The sequence below is a fragment of the Coregonus clupeaformis genome, unplaced genomic scaffold (genome assembly GCF_020615455.1).
Source record: "Coregonus clupeaformis isolate EN_2021a unplaced genomic scaffold, ASM2061545v1 scaf1302, whole genome shotgun sequence".
Lineage (NCBI taxonomy): Eukaryota > Metazoa > Chordata > Actinopteri > Salmoniformes > Salmonidae > Coregonus > Coregonus clupeaformis.
In genome coordinates, this window is record NW_025534756.1 from 43,406 (window position 1) to 70,143 (window position 26,738).

The 26,738-nt window shown below is 42.5% G+C and overlaps 1 protein-coding gene across 1 annotated transcript in view; it reads left to right on the plus strand.

Annotated features, from left to right (window-relative positions):
• The window catches only part of LOC121539671 (MAM domain-containing glycosylphosphatidylinositol anchor protein 1-like), a 127,111-nt gene that overhangs the window by 37,023 nt on the left and 63,350 nt on the right, over positions 1–26,738 (plus strand). The window contains exons 7-9 of the mRNA XM_045217974.1: positions 12,714–12,909; positions 13,190–13,213; positions 14,484–14,636. Coding sequence (XP_045073909.1) covers positions 12,714–12,909; positions 13,190–13,213; positions 14,484–14,636 — 373 coding nt within the window. The remainder of the gene's footprint in view (positions 1–12,713; positions 12,910–13,189; positions 13,214–14,483; positions 14,637–26,738) is intronic.

The following is a 26,738-nucleotide window of genomic DNA, read 5'->3' on the forward strand; positions in this document are numbered from 1 at the left end:
TCTTGGTCAAATAGCCCTTACACAGCCTGGAGGTGTGTTGGGTCATTGTCCTGTTGAAAAACAAATGATAGTCCCACTAAGCACAAACCAGATGGGCTGGTGTATCGCTTCAGAATGCTGTGGTAGCCATGCTGGTTAAGTGTGCCTTGATTTCTAAATAAATCACCGACAGTGTTACCAGCAAAGCACCCCCACACCATAACACCTCCTCCTCCATGCTTTACGGTGGGAACTACACATGTGGAGATCATCCGTTCACCCACACCGCGTCTCAGAAAAACACGGCAGTTGGAACTCAAATTTGGACTCCAGACCAAAGGACTAATATCCACGGGTCTAATGTCCATTGCTTGTGTTTCTTGGCCCAAGCAAGTCTCTTCTTCTTATTGGTGTCCTTTAGTAGTGGTTTCTTTGCAGCAAATTGACCATGAAAGCCTGATTCACACAGTCTCCTCTGAACAGTTGATGTTGAGATGTGTCTGTTACTTGAACTCTGTGAAGCATTTATTTGGGCTACAATTTCTGAGGCTGGTAAGTCTAATGAACTTATCATCTGCAGCAGAATGAACTCTGGGTCTTTCTTTCTGTGGCAGTCCTCATGAGAGCCAGTTTCATCATAGCGCTTGTTGGTTTTTGTGACTGCACTTGAAGAAACTTTCAAAGTTCTTGAAATGTTCCGTATTGACTGATCTTCATGTCTTAAAGTAATAAGGGACTGTTGTTTCGCTTTGCTTATTTGAGCAGTTCTTCCCATAATATGGACTTGGTCTTTTACCAAATAGGGCTATCTTCTGTATACCACCCCTACCTTGTCACAACACAACTGATTGGCTCAATGTTAATTGAAATGCATTCCAGGTGACTACCTCATGAAGATGGTTGAGAGAATGCCAAGAGTGTGCAAAGCTGTCATCAAGGGAAACGGTGGTTATTTGAAGAATCTCAAATGTAAAATATATTTTGATTTGTTTAACACTTTTTTGGTTACTACATGATTCCATATGTTTTATTTCATAGTTTTGATGTTTTCACTATTATTCTACAATGCATAAAATAGTAACAATAAATAAAAACCCTTGAATGAGTAGGTGTGTCCAAACTGTTGACCTATGCGTGTGTTTATGTTGTATGTGTGTCTGTGTGTGTATCTGCCTGCATAAGCAGGCACACACACACACAAAAGCACACACGTGAACCCACACAAGCACACATGCAGGGTGTGCATATTTATATTTGCAATCTCACTTAATGCACATATGCAGTACAGCGCAACATGCAATCATAAACACAAACACGTAATATAAAAAAAAATATGCACACACACACACACACACAACATGTAGGCTATGCATACAGTATTTATATTAGAAGCACATACTGTACATTCTCACTCAGTCATGCACATATACAGCACAAAACAACATGCAATCACCATAACATATACAGTACATACACAAACAGATGCAGGCACACACACACACACACAAACACACACACACACGAAGTATCATATATATGGGAATTTAATTATGTGTGTGATGGACATACACACACACACATTGGATTGAAGCCTTTGCACGCATTCTCAATAAAACATTATCACCTTACAAACAGTCCCAGTCCACACACACACACACACACACAAACACACACACACACACAGCTTTCCCAGTGCGTTAGTCAAGTTTTACATTACCATCTTGTTGTAATGCATGAAGACATGAGGGCTAACTCCAGCTGTTAGTCTTCAAAAGTGCATGACTGGTGCCTGTGGCTGCTTTGACACCTATCTCCCAACTAAAATCTTAACAAAAATCCCTGAGTGAGAAACTATCGACTGAGAGCAGTCAATCTGAAAATCTGTCATATTGAGTAGAAAATAAACACACGTATAGTATGTGTATCAAATCAAATCAAGCCTACTTGACACAACTGTGGGAAGCTTTGGAGTCAACACGGGCCAGGATCCCTGTGGAATGCTTTTAATACATTTACATTTACGTCATTTAGGAGACGCTCTTATCCAGAGCGACTTACAAATTGGTGCATTCACCTTATAGCCAGTGGGATAACCACTTTACAACGTTTTTTTTTTTTTTTTTTTTTGGGGGGTTAAGGGGGGATATCAGGATTACTTTATCCTATCCCAGGTATTCCTTAAAGAGGTGGGGTTTCAAATGTCTCCGGAAGGTGGTGAGTGACTCCGGTGTCCTGGCGTCGTGAGGGAGCTTGTTCCACCATTGGGGTGCCAGAGCAAAGAACAGTTTTGACTGGGCTGAGCGGGAACTGTGCTTCCGCAGAGGTAGGGGAGCCAGCAGGCCAGAGGTGGATGAACGCAATGCCCTCGTTTGGGTGTAGGGACTGATCAGAGCCTGAAGGTACGGAGGTGCCGTTCCCCTCACAGCTCCGTAGGCAAGCACCATGGTCTTGTAGCAGATGCGAGCTTCAACTGGAAGCCAGTGGAGTGTGCGGAGGAGCGGGGTGACGTGAGAGAACTTGGGAAGGTTGAACACCAGACGGGCTGCGGCATTCTGGATGAGTTGTAGGGGTTTAATGGCACAGGCAGGGAGCCCAGCCAACAGCGAGTTGCAGTAATTCAGACGGGAGATGACAAGTGCCTGGATTCGGACCTGTGCCGCTTCCTGTGTAAGGCAGGGTCGTACTCTCCGAATGTTGTAGAGCATGAACCTACAGGATCGGGTCACCGCCTTGATGTTAGCGGAGAACGACAGGGTGTTGTCCAGGGTCACGCCAAGGCTCTTCACACTCTGGGAGGAGGACACAACGGAATTTGTCAACCGTGATGGCGAGATCATGGAACGGGCAGTCCTTCCCCGGGAGGAAGAGCAGCTCCGTCTTGCCAAGGTTCAGCTTGAGGTGGTGATCCGTCATCCATACTGATATGTCTGCCAGACATGCAGAGATGCGATTCGCCACCTGGTTATCAGAAGGGGGAAAGGAGAAGATTAGTTGTGTGTCGTCTGCGTAGCAATGATAGGAGAGGCCATGTGAGGATATGACAGAGCCAAGTGACTTGGTGTATAGCGAGAATAGGAGAGGGCCTAGGACTGAGCCCTGGGGGACACCAGTGGTGAGAGCACGTGGTGTGGAGACAGCTTCTCGCCACGCCACTTGGTAGGAGCGACCGGTCAGGTAGGATGCAATCCAAGAGTGAGCCGCGCCGGAGATGCCCAGCACGGAGAGGTTGGAGAGGAGGATCTGATGGTTCACAGTATCAAAGGCAGCAGACAGGTCTAGAAGGACAAGAGCAGAGGAGAGAGAGTTAGCTTTAGCAGTGCGGAGAGCCTCCATGACACAGAGAAGAGCAGTCTCAGTTGAATGACCAGTCTTGAAACCTGACTGGTTTGGATCAAGAAGGTCATTCTGAGAGATAGCAAGAGAGTTGGCTAAAGACGGCCCGCTCAATAGTTTTGGAGAGAAAATAAAGAAGGGATACTGGTCTGTAGTTGTTGACATCAGAGGGATCGAGTGTTGTTTTTTTTTAGAAGGGGTGCAACTCTCGCTCTCTTGAAGACGGAAGGGACATAGCTAGCGGTCAAGGATGAGTTGATCAGCGAGGTGAGGAAAGGGAGAAGGTCACCGGAGATGGTCTGGAGAAGAGAGGAGGGGATAGGGTCAAGCGGGCAGGTTGTTGGGCGGCCGGCCGTCACAAGTTGCAAGATTTTATCTGGAGAGAGAGGGGAGAAAGAAGTCAAAGCATAGGGTAGGGCAGTGTGAGCAGGACCAGCAGTGTCATTTGACTTAACAAACGAGGATCGGATGTCGTCAACCTTCTTTTCAAAATGGTTGACGAAGTCATCCACAGAGAGGGGGGATTCAGCAGGGAGGAGAAGGTGGCAAAGAGCTTCCTAGGGTTAGAGGCAGATGCTTGGAATTTAGAGTGGTAGTAAGTGTCCTTAGCAGCAGAAACAGATGAAGAAAATGTAGAGAGGAGGGAGTGAAAAGATGCCAGGTCCGCAGGGAGTCTAATTTTCCTCCATTTCCGCTCGGCTGCCCGGAGCCTTGTTCTGTGAGCTCGCAATGAGTCATCAAGCCACGGAGCTGGAGGGGAGGACCGAGCCGGCCGGGAGAATAGGGGACATAGAGAGTCAAAGGATGCAGAAAGGGAGGAGAGGAGGGTTGAGGAGGCAGAATCAGGAGATTGGAGGGAGAAGGATTGAGCAGAGGGAAGAGATGATAGGATGGAAGAGGAGAGAGTAGCGGGAGAGAGTGAGCGAAGGTTGTGACGGCGCATTACCATCTGAGTAGGGGCAGAGTGAGTAGTGTTGGAGGAGAGCGAGGGAGAAACGGATACTAAGTAGTGGTCGGAGACATGGAGGGGAGTTGCAGTGAGATTAGTAGAAGAACAGCATCTAGTAAAGATGAGGTCAAGCATATTGCCTGCCTTGTGAGTAGGGGGGGACGGTGAGAGGGTGAGGTCAAAAGAGGAGAGGAGTGGAAAGAAGGAGGCAGAGAGAAATGAGTCTAAGGTAGACGTAGGGAGGTTGAAGTCCCCCAGAACTGTGAGGGGTGAGCCATCCTCAGGAAAGGAACTTATCAAGGCATCAAGCTCATTGATGAACTCTCCAAGGGAACCTGGAGGGCGATAAATGACAAGGATGTTAAGCTTAAATGGGCTAGTGACTGTGACAGCATGGAATTCAAATGAGGAGATAGACAGATGGGTCAGGGGAAAAATAGAGAATGTCCACTTGGGAGAGATGAGGATTCCTGTGCCACTACCCCGCTGACCAGATGCTCTCGGGGTATGTGAGAACACATGGTCAGACGAGGAGAGAGCAGTAGGAGTAGCAGTGTTTTCAGTGGTAATCCATGTTTCCGTCAGCGCCAAGAAGTCGAGGGACTGGAGGGTAGCATAGGCTGAGATGAACTCTACCTTGTTTGCAGCAGAACGACAGTTCCAGAGGCAGCCTGAGACCTGGAACTCCACGTGGGTGGTGCGTGCAGGGACCACCAGGTTAGAGAGGCAGCAGCCACGCGGTGTGAGGAGTTTGTATAGCATGTGCGGAGAGGAGAGAACAGGGATAGACAGAGGCATAGTTGACAGGCTGCAGAAAATGGCTACAATAATGCAAAGGAGATCGGAATGAAATGAACTAAACATCTGGGAAAGGAGAGAGCGGGGCCTCCCTCACCACAACCCCCAATTAGAACTCTCCCAACTTCCACCTCAGAAACTATAATTGTTGTAAACTACAGCGGTTCAATGTTTTCTAGGAATAGACTACGTTTATTCAGCTAGCTAACTTGGTATAGTATTCTTCCGTGAAAATCGTCCAGGGCACCTAGTCATAAGATGCCACAGCCAGCTAGCATGCCGGACTCCAACAACACGGTTTAGCACCAATACTCGGCCACAACAAACCACCAGTGTGTCAACACGCCAAGCAGATCGTTCGTGTCCGTGTCTAACGTTGTGGGTTAGTCCCGACAGCTTGAGCGCGTCCGTCGTCAACTTATTCAGCCAGTTAGTTAGCTAGAATAGTTAGCATACTAGCTAGCCATTGCTTTCAGACAAAGAAGAAACCCCTCCTTTCACGGCACGAACACACAGAGAGACTAGTCACCCATGTCCCGAATTCCTTGAACGACTCTGGCTACCAATATGTAAATTCAAAACACAAATGTAGGTTATGACTTACCCCTAGCAGTTACTGTTAGCTAGCCAAGTGCAAAGCTAGCCACTGAATTGACTCAGCCAGTTTGCGTCTGTTCGCTAGGTCGTTCCAGCTATTGTTTACTAATAGCTATCCAGGTAGCAACAAGCTAGCTAAATTTCAAGCACAGTAGCCACTTACTACCTAATGTTAACGGTTCAGACATTGAGGTTAGAAAACAGCTGAATGGTAGGCATTATTGTATATAATTATTGTAGGCAGCCAGCTAGCGTAATTACAGGCACTCTCAGGCGTGAAACAACTATACCGTTGCTAATAGTTGCCAGTAGCTGCTAGTAGCTACCCGCCAGCTAGTCCATGTAGTGGGTTAGCTAGCTAGCTTCGTGCTTAACTGGGCTCAGCCGAATACAATACTAACCTACAATAATTACATACAACAACCCACGATAACTACCTACAATACCTAACTACAATCTAAATACATAGTTTAAGCTTTACTCGACAAAGCCCAAACTATGTATAAAGCCAAGCTTACCCGACGACCTCACCCGACGACCTCCTCCTGACCTATCAGGTATAGTGACCCATCACTCAGTACTGGTACTGATACCTTGAAGAGTCCATGCCCCAACTAATTGAGGCTGTTCTGAGGGCAAAAGTGGGTGCAACTCAATATTAGGACGGTGTTCCTAATGTTTTGTACACTTAGTGTAGATCACACAGACACACACACACACACATACACAGACAAATACACACACACACACACACACACACACAGATAAACACTCATACACACACATACACACGTGGGGGGGGGGGGAGAACGTCAACACTTGATGGTTAAGTTTAGGCAATAATTCCGACTGGTTAAGGTAAGGGTTAAGGTTTGGGGTTAAAACATAAATAATTAAAATGAGTGCCTAGCACTGGGATTGAACCCTAGCAAGCCGTGAGCCTACTAGATGGTAATAGGCACTCACGTTGCCTCTAGTGGAGTATTGATGGCATCTCTCGATGTCCTGGGGACCTGGACAAACGTCGAATAATGAAGTAGATCTGGTGTGACCTGGCTGCATAGACGCGTTGTACAGTATATGCACACACACATATGAGAACGCATTTTAGTACTACATTGTTATTTTTGTGTTCTATATTAATATTGATCACTGCATGGGTTTAGAGCTTGCAAGAAAGGCATTTCACTGTACTTGTGCATATGACATTAAAACTTGAAACACATACATGGACCTCCACACTCAAACATAAACCTGGCCGGCTGTGTTTGTCCTATTGTGAGAGTGATAGAGACACAGGCGTGTGGTAAGCTAATGGTAAGGTAGGATGAGTTAAGTCTAAATATAGCTGTGTGAAGTTCTGGCTGTCTGCCTGCCAGGGGCCATGTTAACACACACCCCGACTGCCTCTCTTGTCATTACCTCAACAGGATTAATACTGTCACACAGAGCGAAAGAGAGAGAGAGAGAGAGAGAGAGAGAGAGAGAGAGAGAGAGAGAGAGAGAGAGAGAGAGAGAGAGAGAGAGAGAGAGAGTGAGTGTGAAAAAAGGGTGCACAGCGCATACAGTGCATACGGAAAGTATTCAGACCCCTTGACTTTTAACACATTTTTTACGTTACAGCCTTATTCTAAAATGGATTAAATCGTTTTTTTCCCTCATCAATCTACACACAATACCCCATAATGACAACTGAAATATCATATTTACGTAAGTATTCAGACCCTTTACTCAGTACTTTGTTGAAGTACTTTTGTCAGCGATTACAGCCTTGTGTCTTCTTGGGAGTTTCTCCCATTCTTCTCTGCAGATCCTCTCAAGCTCTGTCAGGTTGGATGGGGAGAGTCTGTGGTTGTGAGGCCGGTTGTATGTTTTGCCAAATTCTCTTAAACGACGTTGGAGGCGGCTTGTGGTCAAGAAATGAACATTTAATTATCTGGCAACAGCAGCTCTGGTGGACATTCCTGCAGTCTACATGCCAATTGCACGCTCCCTCAAAACTTCAGACATCTGTGGCATTGTGTCGTGTGACAAAACTGCACATTTTAGAGTGGCCTTTTATTATCCCCAGCACAAGGTACACCTGTGTAATGATTATGCTGTTTAATCAGCTTCTTGATATGCCACACCTGTCAGGATTAGCTTGGCGAAGGAGAAATGCTCACTAACAGGAATGTAAACAAATTTGTGCACAAACGTTGAGAGAAATACGCTTTTTGTGCGTATGGAACATTTCTGGGATATTTTATTTCAGCTCATGATACATTGGACCAACACTTTACATGTTGCGTTTATATATTTGTTCAGTGTAATAAGGGAATAGGCTACAACACCATCATGGAAGCAGGTGCTGTTCAAGTGAAATCCCCAGTTTGGAAGGACAATAGTGAGGTACAGTAGATGGATACACAGCCTGCACAATGTGTAAGCAGGTGTTTACTTTCAATAATTTAGTTAATTAAATTGTAAACACAAATGTAGAAGTTAGAGTGGCCTGTATCCTACGGTGAGGGGAAAAAGTACTTGATCCCCTGCTGATATTGTACGTTTGCCCACTGCCAAAGAAATGATCAGTCTATAATTTTAATGGTAGGTTTATTTGAACAGTGAGAGACAGAATAACAACAAAATAATCCAGAAAAACGAATGTAAAAATGTTATGAATTGATTTGCATTTTAATGAGGGAAATAAGTATTTGACCCTCTGCAAAACATGACTTAGTACTTGGTGGCAAAATCCTTGTTGGCAATCACAGAGGTCAGACATTTCTTGTAGGTGGCCACCAGCTTTGCACACAACTCAGAAGGGATTTTGTCCCACTCCTCTTTGCAGATCTTCTCCAAGTCATTAAGGTTTCGAGGCTGACGTTTGGCAACTCGAACCTTCAGCTACCTCCACATATTTTCTATGGGATTAAGGTCTGGAGACTGGCTAGGCCACTCCAGGACCTTAATGTGCTTCTTCTTGAGCCACTCTTTTGTTGCCTTGGCCGTGAGTTTTGGGTCATTGTCATGCTGGAATACCCATCAACGACCCATTTTCAATGCCCTGGCTGAGGGAAGGAGGTTCTCACCCAAGATTTGACAGTACATGGCCCCGTCCATCGTCCCTTTGATGCGGTGAAGTTGTCCTGTCCCCTTAGCAGAAAAAACACCCCCAAATCATAATGTTTCCACCTCTATATTTGACGGTGGGGATGGTGTTCTTGGGGTTAATAGGCAGCATTCCTCAAGTAGAGTTGATGCCAAAGAGCTCCATTTTGGTCTCATCTGACCACAACACTTTCACCCAGTTCTCCTCTGAATCATTCAGATGTTCATTGGCAAACTTCAGATGGGCATGTATATGTGCTTTCTTGAGCATGGGGACCTTGCGGGCGCTGCAGGATTGCAGTCCTTCACGGCGTAGTGTGTTACCAATTGTTTTCTTGGTGACTATGGTCCCAGCTGCCTTGAGATCATTGACAAGATCCTCCCGTATAGTTCTGGGCTGATTCATCACCGTTCTCATGATCATTTCTTCTCCACGGGGTGATATCTTGCATGAAGCCCCAGGCCGAGGGAGACTGACAGTTATTTTGTGTTTCTTCCATTTGCGAATAATCGCACCAACTGTTGTCACCTTCTCACCAAGCAGCTTAGCGATGGTCTTGTAGCCCATTCCAGCCTTGTGTAGGTCTACAATCTTGTCCCTGACATCCTTGGAGAGATCTTTGGTCTTGGCCATGGTGGAGAGTTTGGAATCTGATTGATTGATTGCTTCTGTGGACAGGTGTCTTTTATACAGTTAACAAACTGAGATTAGGAGCACTCCCTTTAAGAGTGTGCTCCTAATCTCAGCTCGTTACCTGTATAAAAGACACCTGGGAGCCAGAAATCTTTCTGATTGAGAGGTGGTCAAATACTTATTCCCTTCATTAAAATGCAAATCAATTTCTAACATTTTTGACATGCGTGTTCTGGATTTTTGTTGTTGTTATTCTGTCTCTCACTGTTCAAATAAACCTACCATTAAAATTATAGACTGATCATTTCTTTGTCAGTGGGCAAACGTACAAAATCAGCAGGGGATCAAATACTTTTTTCCCTCAATGTAAATAAATGTAGACTATTTTTGCAGCCTATATTCAAATCTGCTAATTGTTTATTTAAGTTTTAATTAGTTCTAAACTATTTGATTATCTAAAATGTAAAGGTATTGTTTTGTTATGTCAGCTATAGGCTTTCATTAGGTAAGAAGGCTAATTAGAAGGCTATTTTTCTCAAAGCGATTTGAGTGATGCATCACATTGTGAAAATAAATAGATATTCTTAATTTATGACATGGTTTCCTTTTGTCCAGATGTTGAATAGACATGCAGACAAATTCATTCATGCAGGGAAGGGGAATAGTAACAAAAGCCTAATAAAAATTATTATAATAAAGCTACTACTCTGGAGTCATAAAAGCTATTAAATAAATTGATGTTATATGGCGGGTAACGGATCAGCTCTTGGAACAATTATATGTGGGTGCTTCAGGATGCGGAAAAAAATATGTCCTGATGTCGGGTATCGAGTGGGATTCGGAATTGATGTGGCCAGCGTGGGGCGGGTGCAGCTCCAAAAAACAGATTGCAGGACTCTACATTGACGCTATAACCCACCTGCTATGAATCAGTCTACACACACTTTCTGCCTGGAGTGTGGGAGTAGTGTCTGTAAGTTTAAGTACACTGACACATTTCCCCCGTGAGCCCAATCCGTCTGTCCACTGGCTTGGAGTGTGTGTGTGTGTGTGTGTGTTGTGTGTGTATGGCATCTGTGAGTGGCTGCATCCCCCCTGGGTTCAGACACATCGATCCCTCGTCTGCTTCCCACATGCTGACCAAAGGGTGGGTGTGTGTGTGTGCGTGCGTGCGTGCATGTGTGTGTTTGTCTGTCCCTGCTCTTAAGGACGATACATTACTGTCAAGTGCTCAGAATTGCAGGGATGGCACACTCCCACAGCACACACCCACCCCTAAGCAGTTAACCAGATACAAACACATGAACAAACTGTCATATACATCCATGTACAGTACATAATACATTAACATTATGTTCATATGACTATGCATATACTGTGCAATGCATAAACATGTTTATATTGGGGCCCCAGCAGGTTTTCCCCATGGGAAAAATGTATGCATGCATGACTGTAAGTCACTTTGTATAAAGCCTCTGCTAAATGGCAAAACATTATTCTGTATCTTTATTCTATGGTTCTAATGGATGCACACTTAGCTTAAATGACAGCACAATGTGATTCAATACATCAGATTTCACCCTCTGAAATGTATGTTTTAATAAAATGAATAAATGTAATAAAACACATGAAATAAGCTTAATAGGCATAGTGTACATACAGTAGCTACATGCACTCAAACGTTCTTGGAGGTCCTGAAACATGAGGACGCTAACGTTTGTGTGTGTGTGTGTGTCAAATCAAATCAAATCAGATTTTTTTTGTCACATGCTTCATAAATAACAGTTGTAGACTAACAGTGAAATGCGGGTTTATTTATTTATTTTATTTAAACTTACCGGTTCTTTTCCAATAATGGAAAGTTAATGATAAAGATACAAATTTGAATAAAGATTTGAAATAGTGACACGAGGAATAAATACACAGTGACTAACGAATAACAGTAACGAGTTAAAGTAACATAGCGATATACAGGGAGTACCAGTACCAAGTCGATGTGCAGGGGTACGAGGTAATTGACGTAGCTATGTACATATAGGTAGGGGTAAAGTGACTAGGCAACAGGACAGATAATGGACAGTAGCAGCAGTGTATGTGGTGAGTGTGAAAGTGTGTGTGTTTGTGATTTTAACTCTGTTCTCAACCAAATGTTCTCGTCTGCATAGGTGGACTTGAATCTATGGATATACAGTAACACACACACACACACACACACACACACACACACACACGTTTGTTTTACTATCCTTGTGCGGACCAAACAATTATTCCCATTTAAAATCCTATTTTCCTTAACCCCTAACCTTAACCCTAAACCTAACTCTAAATCCTAAACCCTAACCCTAATTCTATCCCTAACCCTAATTGTAACCCAAAACCTAACCCCTAAGCCTAAAATAGCCTTTTTCAATGTGGGGACTGGTGAAATGTCCCCACATTTTCCTTGTTTTACTATTCTTGTGAGGACTTCTGGTCCCCACAAGGATAGTAAAACCAAACACACACACACACACACACACACACACACACACACACACACACACACATACTCACTAATGGCATGTACTTGAGATATAGAGTGGTGTACATTACAACGAGAGCGTGCATACACCCACACAAACACACACACACTTTTACCAGTGTTGGTGTGTTAGTCTGAAGTGGTGTGCCTAATGTGTTGCCATGGCCTTGTTCCTTATTGCCATAGCAGCCCTTTATCAGGATACGTAATTAGACTCATTACAAATGTGTTTGACCCCACCGTGAGGGTGAAGTGTGTGTGTGTGTGTGTGTGTGTGTGTAGCTGTCTTTTACTGTCTTCTTCAGTTCCCCTTCTGTCTGTTTAAGTCTGTGTACGCCCGTGCTCTAGCTGTCCCTTTCTCTCTTTGTTTTATATATTTTCTCTCTCTCTCTCTCTCTCTCTCTCTCTCTCTCTCTCTCTCTCTCTCTCTCTCTCTCTCTCGCTCTCTCTCTCTCTGTCTACCTCTCTCTCTAACTCTCTCTGTCTCCCTCTCTCTCTCTCTGTCTCCCCCCCTCTCGCTCGCTCTCTCTCTCTCTCTCTCTCTCTCTCTCTCTCTCTCTCTCTCTCTCTCTCTCTCTCTCTCTCTCTCTGTGTGTCTAGTGCTCTCAACTTAGTTATTAACGTACTTGAAAGTTCCTATATTTGAGAAAGCATTTCTGCCCCAAAAAATGCATTTTGATGAAAATATATTTTTTCAAACGGCTTTATATTACAGTTCGGCCAGTTGCGCCCACCATCATCTGTTGGGTCCCATTTCTCACCATCCCCCTCTCTTCCCCTCTTTCTATCCCCCTTTCTGTTTCCCCCAGATTAAGCAGAACGACAAGATGAACCAGGTGAACCTGTTCTCCAAGCAGATCGACAAGAAGGAGCCGGTGAAGGGCGGCCTCATGTCCTACACCCTGACTGACCTGAAGATCCCTGTCTCCTATGAGATCCGCCTGGCCCCCATCACCACATACAGCACCGGAGACTATGTCAGTCGCACCATCCAGTACTCGGAGCGTGAGTAGTAACTTGCTTGCGCCTGGAGCCAAAATGGCCACTCTTTAGTTAGTGTCTGATAATAATAATAATAATAATAATAATAATAATAATAATAATAATAATAATAATAATAATAATAATAATAATAATAATAACTCATCCATATCTATCCATAACTGGCCAAGTAGGCCCTTTTTGTGTTCATTTTGGCAATTATTGAAGTACATTTTTAAATGAGTGCAACTACAGTTATGTAAAAGTGTATTGTGATAATCAATGTGTATTTCCTTTTTTACAGCCTACATTTACCCTAGACCTTCAGGTAAGAATGTCTTCTTTCTTTCTTTCTTTCTTTCTTTCTTTCTTTCTTTCTTTCTTTCTTTCTTTCTTTCTTTCTTTCTTTCTTTCTTTCTTTCTTTCTTTCTTTCTTTCTTTCTTTCTTTCTTTCTTTCTTTCTTTCTTTCTTTCTTCCCCACATTTTCTTTCACTCTACCTCTTTTCCCCCACTCCGTCCTCTCTCTGTCTCTCTCATCTCGTCAGGCAATACGGTTCAATTACGCCTTGCACCGCCGCTCAGAAGTGGAGAGCGACGCCAAACGAGCACAATTAAAATCACATTTTCTCCAACCACGCAGATTGGAGAACAACAGAAAACAAATTGAGGAAGTGCACGTACGTCGCCGAGTGGGACATTAATCATAATAGATTATGTTTCTATCATAACACCGACGCGAATGGGATACAGTTTCATCCCAAATTGAACCCAATTCCCTATTTAGTGCACTACTTTTGACAAGCGCCCCTGTTCAAAAGTAGTGCACTATGTAGGCAATACGGTGGCAATTTGGAATGTACCTACAGTCAACGGCTGACAGTGTGTGGCGGGCGTAATTTGTGGGTGTATGTGTTTGTGTGAGTGAGTTTGTGTGCGTGTGTGCGTGTTTAACATGTAACAATGTTAACACTTTTGATGGGTGTTATTGCTGTAGAGCATAAATGGAGTGCCGGTGTGTCCAGTTGCATTTGGAGTGCGTAATTGCGATATATCGTAGTCCTTCCATTGACAATGCTTAGTGAATACCACAGCCAGCAGTGAATTGGTGTAATGGGTTGAAATTGATGTGATGGTTGTGGTAGGTAGCAACCTTGTGGATAGTTGGAGGATAGTATTACGCTTTAGTTAGTTTGTGTGATTCAGAGATGAAACAGACAGAGGATTGTTGCTGGAATGCAAAGAGGTTCTTGAAGTGATTCACTGGTCATTCTCTCCTCTCACTCTCCCCACCTATATAACATTTTCATTTGTACTTTCTTGTCATACTCTCCCTCTCTTTTTCACTATGTCTTGGTCATGTATCGCAATTTTGTCTCTCTTCCTCTGTCTTTGATCCCTCACTCTTCCCTATTTCCTCTGCCTCTTTTTCCTCTCTTCTCTGTGTCTCTGTCGCTGTCAATGTTATTGCTCGTCCTCTCTGACCTCTGTATTCTCACTCTTTCTATATCCCCTTCTCTCTCACGCTCTCTTTGTCTCTCTCTCTCTCTGTCGCTCTCTCTCTCTGTCTCTGTCTCGGTCTCTATCTCTCTCTCGACAGACCACGTCTGTGGCTTTGAGGACGAGCGCATCTGCGGTTTCTCGCAGGACCGGGGCGACAATTTTGATTGGACTAGACAGAACCACCTGACCCAGAACCCCAAGCGCTCATCCAATACTGGCCCAGAGATGGACAGGAGTGGAAACAAAGAAGGTATGTTACTGGAATGTACACTTTAAGCAGTGTTTATTTTGGTAACTATTTTTTATTTAGCTTTAGTCTTTGTTTTTGTCTGAAAATACATTTTAGTCTTAGTCACATTTTAGTAATTTCATCCTTCGTTAGTTGTAGTAATTATCAGTCGACTTAAACTCTGGACAATTTTAGTCTAGTTTTAGTCACAGCCATTTTAGTCACATGACAGTCAGTGCATTTTGTTTTTTACTTCCATCATGTGCACATTCAGATAGCCTTTTACAACTAGGCCTACTATTTATTCGTATACCTTAGCTGGCAACATTGATCTTGTGGCAGATTGATATAACCAATGCCAGCCATAATTAACCAGTGCTAATTAATACAGTACTAAGCCATATTAAGCCTTGGCATCTCAGATTGTCTCCCCATCATAACCGTCAAGGGGCTAAATAACAGTGGTTTCCTTGAAAAAGGGAGAATTTGAGCTTTGCAGAAATGACAGAAGTATTACTCTGCTACAAATATTGAACACATAGCATTAGTTTTTTTTTTATCAGAATAATTTAAAAGCAACCGCAACTCACATTTTCCGACTGCAAGAGACCAAATCTGTGGACCGCAACCCAGATAATAATATGCCATTTAGCAGACGCTTTTATCCAAATAGACTTACAGTCATGCGTGCATACATTTTTGTGTATGGGTGGTCCCGGGGATCGAACCCACTACCCTGGCGTTACAAGCGCCGTGCTCTACCAGCTGAGCTACAGAGGACCACGAATGAATAACAGCGCACATGGGAAAATAGAGTTTCTGATGAGATCAAAGCAAAAATAGCCTACATGGAAGTAAGAGAGAGAGTAGCCTAAACATGAATGTTTCTAGTTAAGGTTAGTTACAAGTGAAGTTTCCTGGCTTTGCATCAGTTCAAAAGATTGAAGAGTGGCTGAAGAGACCGCATGGGAGCTGTGTGGAAGAGCTGCGCAGATCAGCTCAATGAGATCGCTCAACTGAAAAAATTCTGCCAATGAGAGGATTGCATGACATATTCTGTATGCATTCTTATGATTGGACAAAACAGATAAAAAGGAGCTTCATGTCAAATTAAATGTCCATTAGTCTCGCGTGGAAATCTCTAAAATGAAAAGTAATTTGTAATAGTTATCTCGTTTTTTTCGAGGCATCTCGTCTCGTTATCGTCATAGTTTTAGTCAGGAAAAATAGTAGTAAATAAAAGTATTTTTCGACATAGTTATTGTTGACGATATTAACACTGCCTTTGAGAAGGAAGGCTACTGGAAATGACACACTTCTCTTTAAAGGGATACAGTATTTGGGGATTTTGGATCTACTTCCCCAGAGTCAAATGAACTTGTGGATACCATTTGTATGTCTCTGTGTCCAGTATTAACGAAGTTAGAGCCATTGCTAACTAGCGTTAGCGCAAAGACTTGAAATGTCTGCTCTACCTAAAATTACAACCAAATAATTGCATCCTTACCGCAAAAATGGAAGAGGAAAGTGGAAGGAGGAGAAAGTAAGGAACTTGTCTGTCGGCCTTGCATTAAAGAACATAATTGGTTAAGGAAAACTGTGATAAATAAAAAGTATATCAGTTTCATTTAAGGACCAAAGGATTGACAGCCGTCCCATATAGATTGCAAAAGAGTTGGGAAGAGATTGTTGACGTACCGATCCCATGGCATAGTGTTTATGAACTGATACGCAAAACGACATCGGATTCAAAACTAAGAATCTTTCAATTTAAATTATTATATAAAGTTCTTGCTACCAATAGAATGTTATTTATATGGTGGATACAATCTTCCCAGCTCTGCAGATTTTGCTGCGAAGAGACAGAATTATTAGATAATTTGTTTTGGTACTGTCCATTTGTAGCTTGTTTTTGGACACAGGTCCAGGAATGGCTAAAGGATTGCAATATTTACCTGGAGCTAACCCTGCAGATAGCACTACTAGGTGATCTGAAAAGTCATAGTCAATCGATCAATAACATAATAATACTATTAGCGAAAATGTTTATTTTCAATTCACAATCTGTAGAAACAATGAGAATAGAAAGGTTCATACATTTTGTAAGACATCACAGTACAGTTGAAATATATATGGCAAATATAAATCCTATATGGATGGTGTTAAAAGATAGATGGGAGGTGTTGAATGGAATTGAAGGATGGGACTAATAACAACTAACAACAAACAATAACAAGATAACTAATAATGTAGGCACGCTGTGTCCATAATAAGTGTATGAGTTGTAGGTTGGGAGCTTTTGTGAAGGAGCACAGTTAGAAAGATATGGCATATTGGACATCATGAAAATGATCGGAGAGGTTGAGAGTAGAAGAAGTTCAGGAGAAAGAACAAACAAAATGTAATTACTGTAAAATTGTAGATAGTGGATATGGGCTGGAAGTAGAGGCCTAGGCGTTGTTGTTCACTAGTTTACTCCAAGTGGGGAAAGGGTGGCGGGGCTGGAAAATAATAAAGGGGAATATATATATATATTTTTTTAAAGGATATGTATGTGTATGTATGTATGCATGTATGTATGTATGTGTGTATATGTATAGGTGTATGTATGTGTGTATGTATATATATATACAGTGGGGAGAACAAGTATTTGATACACTGCCGAATTTGCATAGGTACATAGTATTTGATACAATGCCGAATTTGCATAGCTACACTTCAACTGTGAGAGACAAAATCTAAAACAAAAATCCAGAAAATCACATTGTATGATTTTTAAGTAATTAATTTGCATTTTATTGCATGACATAAGTATTTGATCACCTACCAACCAGTAAGAATTCCGGCTCTCACAGACATGTTAGTTTTTCTTTAAGAAGCCCTCCTGTTCTCCACTCATTACCTGTATTAACTGCACCTGTTTGAACTCGTTACCTGTATAAAAGACACCTGTCCACACACTCAATCAAACAGACTCCAACCTCTCCACAATGGCCAAGACCAGAGAGCTGTGTAAGGACATCAGGGATAAAATTGTAGACCTGCAAAAGGCTGGGATGGGCTACAGGACAATAGGCAAGCAGCTTGGTGAGAAGGCAACAACTGTTGGCGCAGTTATTAGAAAATGGAAGAAGTTCAAGATGACGGTCAATCACCCTCGGTCTGGGGCTCCATGCAAGATCTCACCTCGTGGGGCATCAATGATCATCAGGAAGGTGAGGGATCAGCCCAGAACTACACGGCAGGACCTGGGCAATGACCTGAAGAAAGCTGGGACCACAGTCTCAAAGAAAACCATTAGTAACACACTACGCCGTCATGGATTAAAATACTGCAGCGCACGCAAGGTCCCCCTGCTCAAGCCAGCGCATGTCCAGGCCAGTCTGAAGTTTGGCAATGACAATCTGGATGATCCAGAGGAGGAATGGGAGAAGGTCATGTGGTCTGATGAGACAAAAATAGAGCTTTTTGGTCTAAACTCCACTCGCCGTGTTTGGAGGAAGAAGAAGGATGAGTACAACCCCAAGAACACCATCCCAACTGTGAAGCATGGAGGTGGAATCATCATTCTTTGGGGATGCTTTTCTGAAAAGGGGACAGGACAACTGCACTGTATTGAGGGGAGGATGGATGGGGCCATGTACCGCGAGATCTTGGCCAACAACCTCCTTCCCTCAGTAAGAGCATTGAAGATGGGTCGTGGCTGGGTCTTTCAGCATGACAACGACCCGAAACACACAGCCAGGGCAACTAAGGAGTGGCTCCGTAAGAAGCATCTCAAGGTCCTGGAGTGGCCTAGCCAGTCTCCAGACCTGAACCCAATAGAAAGTCTTTGGAGGGAGCTGAAAGTCCGTATTGCCCAGCGACAGCCCCGAAACCTGAAGGATCTGGAGAGGGTCTGTATGGAGGAGTGGGCCAAAATCCCTGCTGCAGTGTGTGCAAACCTGGTGAAGACCTACAGGAAACGTATGATCTCTGTAATTGCAAACAAAGGTTTCTGTACCAAATATTAAATTCTGCTTTTCTGATGTATCAAATACTTATGTCATGCAATAAAATGGAAATTAATTACTTAAAAATCATACAATGTGATTTTCTCGATTTTTCTTTTAGATTCCGTCTCACAGTTGAAGTGTACCTATGATAAAAATCACAGACCTCTACATGCTTTGTAAGTAGGAAAACCTGCAAAATCGGCAGTGTATCAAATACTTGTTCTCCCCACAACTCTTAGGGCATCATATATCCATTGGTTTTGTCAAAATTGCTCAGGCTCAATAAATTTGGTTGGGGATATTTAAACCTTAAACCTTTTTAAGCAGATTTAAGTCAGGACTGAGACTACACCACTCAGGAATACCCAACACCTCTTCGAAAGCCATTCTGGTGTGTCTTTTGCAAGTGTTGTGGTGGCAGCATCATGTTATGGGTATGCTTGTCATCAGCAGGGACTGGTGAGTTTGTCAGGATTAAAAGAAATATGAAAGGAGCAAAGCCCAGGTAAAAAGTTAGAGGAAAACCCGCCTCAGTCTTCTGAAAACCTAACCCTGGGTGCAAAATTTTTCAGCGAGACGATTACTTCAATTTTTGGGGCGTTGAATATTGCTGTATATCAATGATTCCCAACCAAATTGAATGAGCTTGAGCAATTTTGATTCAAATGAGTATACAAAACAATAAATACACCTTAGACTGAGCAGGCGAATCCAGGTGAAAGCTATGGTCCCTTTTTGATGTCACTTGTTAAATCTACTTCAATCAGTGTAGATGGAGGGGGGAGACAGGTTAAAGAAGGATTTTTAAGCCTTGAGGCAATTGAGTCTAGGATTGTGTATGTGTGTCATTCAGAGGGTGAATGGGAAAGACAAAACTTTTAAGTGCCTTTGAACGGGGTATGGTAGTAGGTGCCAGGCACACCAGTTTGTGTCAAGAACTGCAACTCTGCTGGGTTTTTCACGCTCAACAGTTTCCCGTGTGTATCAATAATTGTCCACCACCTAAAGGACATCCAGCCAACTTGACACAACTGTGGGAAGCATTGTAGTCAACATGGGCCAGAATCCCTGTGGAATGCTTTCGACACTTTGTAGAGTCCGTGCCCCAATGAATTGAGGCTGTAATGGCTGCCAAAGTTGCTTCCACCAAGTTTTAACTCAGGGGGATGTAGACTTATCCAATTATGATATATATATATATATATAATTTTTATTTTGTCTCAATTAGGAAAATGTTCTATAACTTTCTTTCACTTTAAACATGTAGATTAGGTTGTGTAGATCTGTAGGGGAAAAAAAACGATTTTCATTCATTTTTAGATTTAATTCTAAGGCAGCAAAATGTGAAAAATGTTCAAGGGGGTGTAGACTTTCTATAGGCACTGTATTCACATCCCTTGACAAAAAGTAGCTTACTTAAATACAGTGGTGGAAAAAGTACCCAATTGTCATACTTAGTAAAGTAAAGATGCCTTAATAGAAAATGGCTCAAGTAAAAGTGAAAATCATGCAGTAAAATACTATTTGAGTTAAAGTCTAAAAGTATTTGGTTTTAAATATACTTAAGTATCAAAAGTAAATGTAATTGCTAAAATAAGAAAAAAAAGTATAAATCATTTCAAATTCCTTAGATGTGACCGACCGGCTCAATTTGGTCTTATGTAGCAAAATTTGAAATTGTGTTTTTTACATTGGATAAAAGTAGAGACTCAGAGCTAGAAAATGATATATCACTACAGTTGAGGAACAATGGGAAAGTAATTCTGCTTTGAAAGTTGATAAACTTGTACGGTCACTTTTGAGAAAATGGGCCTTCAATGTTTTGATACACCTACTCTTCTTTGCCTAAACCCATTCAGCATCGTTCACACCCTCTTAAGCTTTAGCCCCACTCATCTCTTTAAGGATTCACATGTGAGGACATGTACTAAACAATCAAAGATGTCAATACTAAAGTCTGGTTTATACTACGGGTGTGTTAGAAAATTTAACATTGAGTGCCAGAATGAGCTCTGGGCGTTCGTAAACTCAGATCGTTGTCAGATTGTCAGTTCGTAAATTCAGAGCGTTTCGCTCTCGGAGCGTTCAGAGCTCACACTGGATGCTCTGGCCGAGGAGTAGGGTTGATCCGAGCGTTCTGACCTAACAACAGCAGTCAAGCACCCAAGCTAACTGGCTAACATTGTCTACTTACTTCGACAACAAATGAGAGAACAGCTCACTCTGACCATTTTACTCGCCCTAGCAGAGCTGGTTAGGCTGTTTTTATGTTATCCAGAACGTTGGTGACTGCAACTGTGCTGCTGGCAACAATTTAATTACGCTTTTTTGCCAACGTTTACTGACACCTGCCATATTCAACGGGTGTTGAGCGTTGAATTCGTCACTTATTCTGCGCTCTGGCACACTCAGACGAGAGTGCTCTGAAATGAGAGTAGATAGCTAGAGCGAATTTACCAGTTACGTCTATCGACAGTTGGCGCAGTGACATCTTGAACATTCCATTGAAATGGTTACTTGCATTGTGGAGTCTATTATTTAGACATATACAGTGGGGAAAAAAAGTATTTAGTCAGCCACCAATTGTGCAAGTTCTCCCACTTAAAAAGATGAGAGAGGCCTGTAATGTTCATCATAGGTACACGTCAACTATGACAGACAAATCCAGAAAAAAAATTCCAGAAAATCACATTGTAGGATTTTTTATGAATTTATTTGCAAATTATGGTGGAAAATAAGTATTTGGTCACCTACAATCAAGCAAGATTTCTGGCTCTCACAGACCTGTAACTTCTTCTTTAAGAGGCTCCTCTGTCCTCCACTCGTTACCTGTATTAATGGCACCTGTTTGAACTTGTTATCAGTATAAAAGACACCTGTCCACAACCTCAAACAGTCACACTCCAAACTCCACTATGGCCAAGACCAAAGAGCTGTCAAAGGACACCAGAAACAAAATTGTAGACCTGCACCAGGCTGGGAAGCCTGAATCTGCAATAGGTAAGCAGCTTGGTTTGAAGAAATAAACTGTGGGAGCAATTACTAGGAAATGGAAGACATACAAGACCACTGATAATCTCCCTCGATCTGGGGCTCCATGCAAGATCTCACCCCGTGGGGTCAAAATGATCACAAGAACGGTGAGCAAAAATCCCAGAACCACACGGGGGGACCTAGTGAATGACCTGCAGAGAGCTGGGACCAAAGTAACAAAGCCTACCATCAGTAACACACAACGCCGCCAGGGACTCAAATCCTGCAGTGCAAGACGTGTCCCCCTGCTTAAGCCAGTACATGTCCAGGCCCATCTGAAGTTTGCTAGAGTGCATTTGGATGATCCAGAAGAGGATTGGGAGAATGTCATATGGTCAGATGAAACCAAAATAGAACATTTTGGTAAAAACTCAACTCGTCGTGTTTGGAGGACAAAGAATGCTGAGTTGCATCCAAAGAACACCATACCTACTGTGAAGCATGGGGGTGGAAACATCATGCTTTGGGGCTGTTTTTCTGCAAAGGGACCAGGACGACTGATCCGTGTAAAGGAAAGAATGAATGGGGCCATGTATCGTGAGATTTTGAGTGAAAACCTCCTTCCATCAGCAAGGGCATTGAAGATGAAACGTGGCTGGGTCTTTCAGCATGACAATGATCCCAAACACACTGCCCGGGCAACGAAGGAGTGGCTTTGTAAGAAGCATTTCAAGGTCCTGGAGTGGCCTAGCCAGTCTCCAGATCTCAACCCCATAGAAAATCTTTGGAGGGGAGTTGAAAGTCTGTGTTGCCCAGCGACAGCCCCAAAACATCACTGCTCTAGAGGAGATCTGCATGGAGGAATGGGCCAAAATACCAGCAACAGTGTGTGAAAACCTTGTGAAGACTTACAGAAAACGTTTGACCTGTGTCATTGCCAACAAAGGGTATATAACAAAGTATTGAGAAACTTTTGTTATTGACCAAATACTTATTTTCCACCATAATATGCAAATAAATTCATAAAAAATCCTACAATGTGATTTTCTGGATTATTTTTCCTCATTTTGTCTGTCATAGTTGACGTGTACCTATGATGAAAATACAGGCCTCTCTCATCTTTTTAAGTGGGAGAACTTGCACAATTGGTGGCTGACTAAATACTTTTTTTCCCCACTGTAGTTAGCTAGCTAAACAATTAACCATAATCCCAACTCATAACGTTACTACCCTGCATGAATCTGCAGGTAGCTAACCAACCAGGTTCAATGTTAGCTAGCTAACATTAGGCTATAACTAGCAATATAAATGGCTCTGAGATACGAATAATATTACTACACAGATCATACACGTAACGTTAGCGAGCCAGCCATCTAACGTCAGCTAGCTAGCTAACAGTACACTTTAAGTTGAAATGAAAACGACTTTCTGACAAAATTAGAAATGTGTAATATCTGAAAATGTAGCTAGCTAGACTATCTTACACATATACATGGATGGACACTTCTCCCTCTCTGTCACGGATGCCATGGTTGCCCTTAGTTTGAAGATGTAATCCGGAGACAGGTGATTTCTACAACAGCCTTCTTTGTGGTCTCTTTTCAACGCCATCTGCATATTTGAAATCAAACGCCAGAATTCTCTTCATCTCCTTAGCTATCATACTCTAATTCCACTGATTTCAAAACTCGGTCCTCCAGAAAGTGGAGAGCAACACTTATACAGTTCTACTACGTGATATCTTTGCATACACATACTGACCAGCTCATGTTATAGACAGAAGCGTGCTACATGGCAGACCACTCCAAACTCATCTCTCGGCATATCCAGCCCACTCATTATCTCAGCCAATCATGGCTAGCGGGAAGGTTCCTGTCTTAATGTGGTCCTCTGTAGCTCAGCTGGTAGAGCACGGCGCTTGTAACGCCAAGGTAGTGTGTTCGATCCCCGGGACCACCCATACACAAAAATGTATGCACGCATGACTGTAAGTCGCTTTGGATAAAAGCGTCTGCTAAATGGCATATTATTATTATTATTATTATTTAATCCGTGGCTAAACCAACTAGGAAGTTTACATGTTCCAGAAGGCATTTCTGCCAAAAAACGTATTTTGATTTAAAAAAAAAGTTTACGTTCAAATGACTCTCCTGTGAAGTAGTGACACGCGATATATGCCTAGTTTCCTAAAACGAGTCACATATTAAGTATAACCAGACGGCACAATGTTCATGTTTTTTATTTATTTACGGCACACTCCAACACTCAGACATCATTTACAAACAGAGCTTTTTTGTTTGGTGAGTCTGCCAGATCAGAGGCAGTAGGGATGACCAGGGATGTTCTCTTCACAAGTGCATGAATTAGACAATTGTCCTGTCCTGCTAAGCATTCAAAATGTAACGAGTACTTTTGGTGTCAGGGAAAATGTATGGAGTAAAAAGTTATTTTCTTTAGGAATGTAGTGAAGTAAAAGTAAAAGTTGTCAAAAATATACTGAACAAAAATATAAACGCAACATGTAAAGTGTTGGTCCCATGTTTCATGAGCTGAAATAAAAGATCCCAGAAATTTGACATATGCACAAAAAACTTATTTCTCTCAAATTGTGTGCACAAATTTGTTTACATCCTGTTAGTGAGCATTTGTCCTTGGCCAAGATAATCCATCCACCTGACAGATGTGGCATATCAAGAAGCTGATTAAACAGTTTGATCATTACCCAGGTGCACCTTGTGCTGGGGACAATAAAAGGCCACTCTAAAATGTACAATTTTGTCACACAACCCAATGCCACAGATGTCTCAAGTTTTGAGGGAGCGTGCAATTGGCATGCAGACTGCAGGAATGTCCACCAGAGCTGTTGTCAGAGAATTGAATGTTCATTTCTCTACCATAAGCCGCCTCCAACGTCGTTTTAGAGAATTTGGCTGTATGTCCAACCGGCCTCACAACCGCAGACCTCGTTTAACCACACCAGCCAAGGACCTCCACATCCTGCTTCTTCACCTGTGGGATCGTCTGAGACCAGCCACCCGGAATGCTGATGAAACTGAGGACTATTTCTGTCTGTAATAAAGCCCTTTTGAGGGGAAAAACACATTATGATTGGCTGGGCCTGGCTCCCCAGTGGGTGGACCTAGCTCCCAAGTGGGAAGGCCTATGCTCTCCCAGGCCCACTAATGGCTGTGCCCCTGCCCAGTCATGTGAAATCCATAGATTAGGGCCTCATTTATTTATTTCAATTGACTGATTTCCTTATATGAAATGTAACTCAGTGAAATCGTTGAAATCGTTGCATGTTGCATTGATATTTTTGTTCAGTCTATAAGTAGTAAAGTACAGTTATCCAAAAAAATGACTTAAGTAGTACTTTAAAGTATTTTTACTAAAGTACTTTACACCACTGCTTAAATATAACAAATGCCTTAAGGAAGGTAGGTTATTGGATATAGACATACTGTAATTCATGGCACAGCTCTCTGCTTTATATCATTTACATAGAAATATGCCTTGAAATTATCTGTAATTTTCCCATTACTTTGGATTTGCGGTGCCTCGTTATTTCTTTAATGTAAAGACTGGGGGAAGATTAAAGTGTGGGGAACAACAAAATCTTCAGAATGGATGACTGATTTTAAATGCTGTTTAGCAGACACTTTTATGCAAAACGACTTACAGACATGCATGCATTTTCATATGGGTGGTCCCAAGAATCGAACCCACTACCTTGGTATTACAAGTGCCATGCTCTACCAACTTTTATTCTCCTTTTAGATCCTAGATCAATCAGCACTCCTACTCTTACACCCTTTGTGAATACGGGCCCAGGTCTTTTGAGCAGTAGTGATCCGAAAAGGACCTAAAATCTACTCAACATACTTAAAAATACTTTTTTAACTGACGAGGATGCAACATCAGGCCAGACACTAGTGGATTTAATTCATAAATCAGATTATAAGGTTATTCATATTGAAACAAAACTTGATATACATGTTCCAAACACTGTCAAGACTCAACACATGCAAGAACAATCAAATCCAACACATGGCGGTTCTATAAAGGGCACATATTTATATTTCTTGATCTGTTTGACTCAAGAGTCATGGAATTTGGCACACATGCTCAGGGATGTGAGTCTAGCTAACATGTAGATCATTCAAACCTGGGACACCAGGTGTGTGCAATTCATTATTAGGTAGAATTATCAGGTCGAGCTGAAAACCCCTGATGTGGTCCTCTGTAGCTCAGCTGGTAGAGCACGGCGCTTGTGACGCCAGGGTAGTGGGTTCGATCCCCGGGACCACCCATACACAAAAATTATAATAATAATGTATGCACGCATGACTGTAAGTTGCTTTGGATAAAAGCGTCTGCTAAATGGCATATTATTATTATTATGTAGAGAATGGTTATTTATGGCCACATGGTGGCGCTGTTGGACAGGAAAAACCATTCATGCAAGCTCATTGGCTTATGTTGTTTGAGATAGTGTCTTGGAAAATACGACATGATGCTGATCGGTCCAGTGGTTCTAGAGAAGAAGATGGTTAAAGTAGTCAAGAAACATTTTCCAAAATCCATCAAAAGGGTATCACATCATCTGTTGGATTTTGAGTTGTGATATTTGGCAGGCATGTTAAAGACATGTTTCAGAACTTTGGCGACTACTAAGTATTTCTTAAACCTCCCGCTTTGGTCTGGATTTGTCAATGTGTAGTTCACACATGCATAATCTATGAGTAGAATTACCTCAATTAGGCACGGAATCCCTAATTTGAACGCAACTGTTTTTCTGGAAGCTGTGCTGCGCCATTTACCCTATATTTTCCACTATGTGGACCAGCCCCCTAGCAATTCGAGATCAACCAATGAGATCAGCCCCTCGTCAAATGAGTGACAGCTAGCAAGATGCACATGATGCACACACAGCATAGCGAGATAGAAAGCAGTGAAGTGGTGCACATATCTGCACATACACTATGTGGACACCTGCTCGTCGAACATCTCATTCCAAAATCATGGGCATTAATATGGAGTTGATCCCCAATTTGCTTATATAACAGCCTCCACTCTCCTGGGAAGGCTTTCCACTAGATATTGGATCATTGCTGCAGGGTCTTGCTTCCATTCAGTCACAAGACCATTAGTGAGG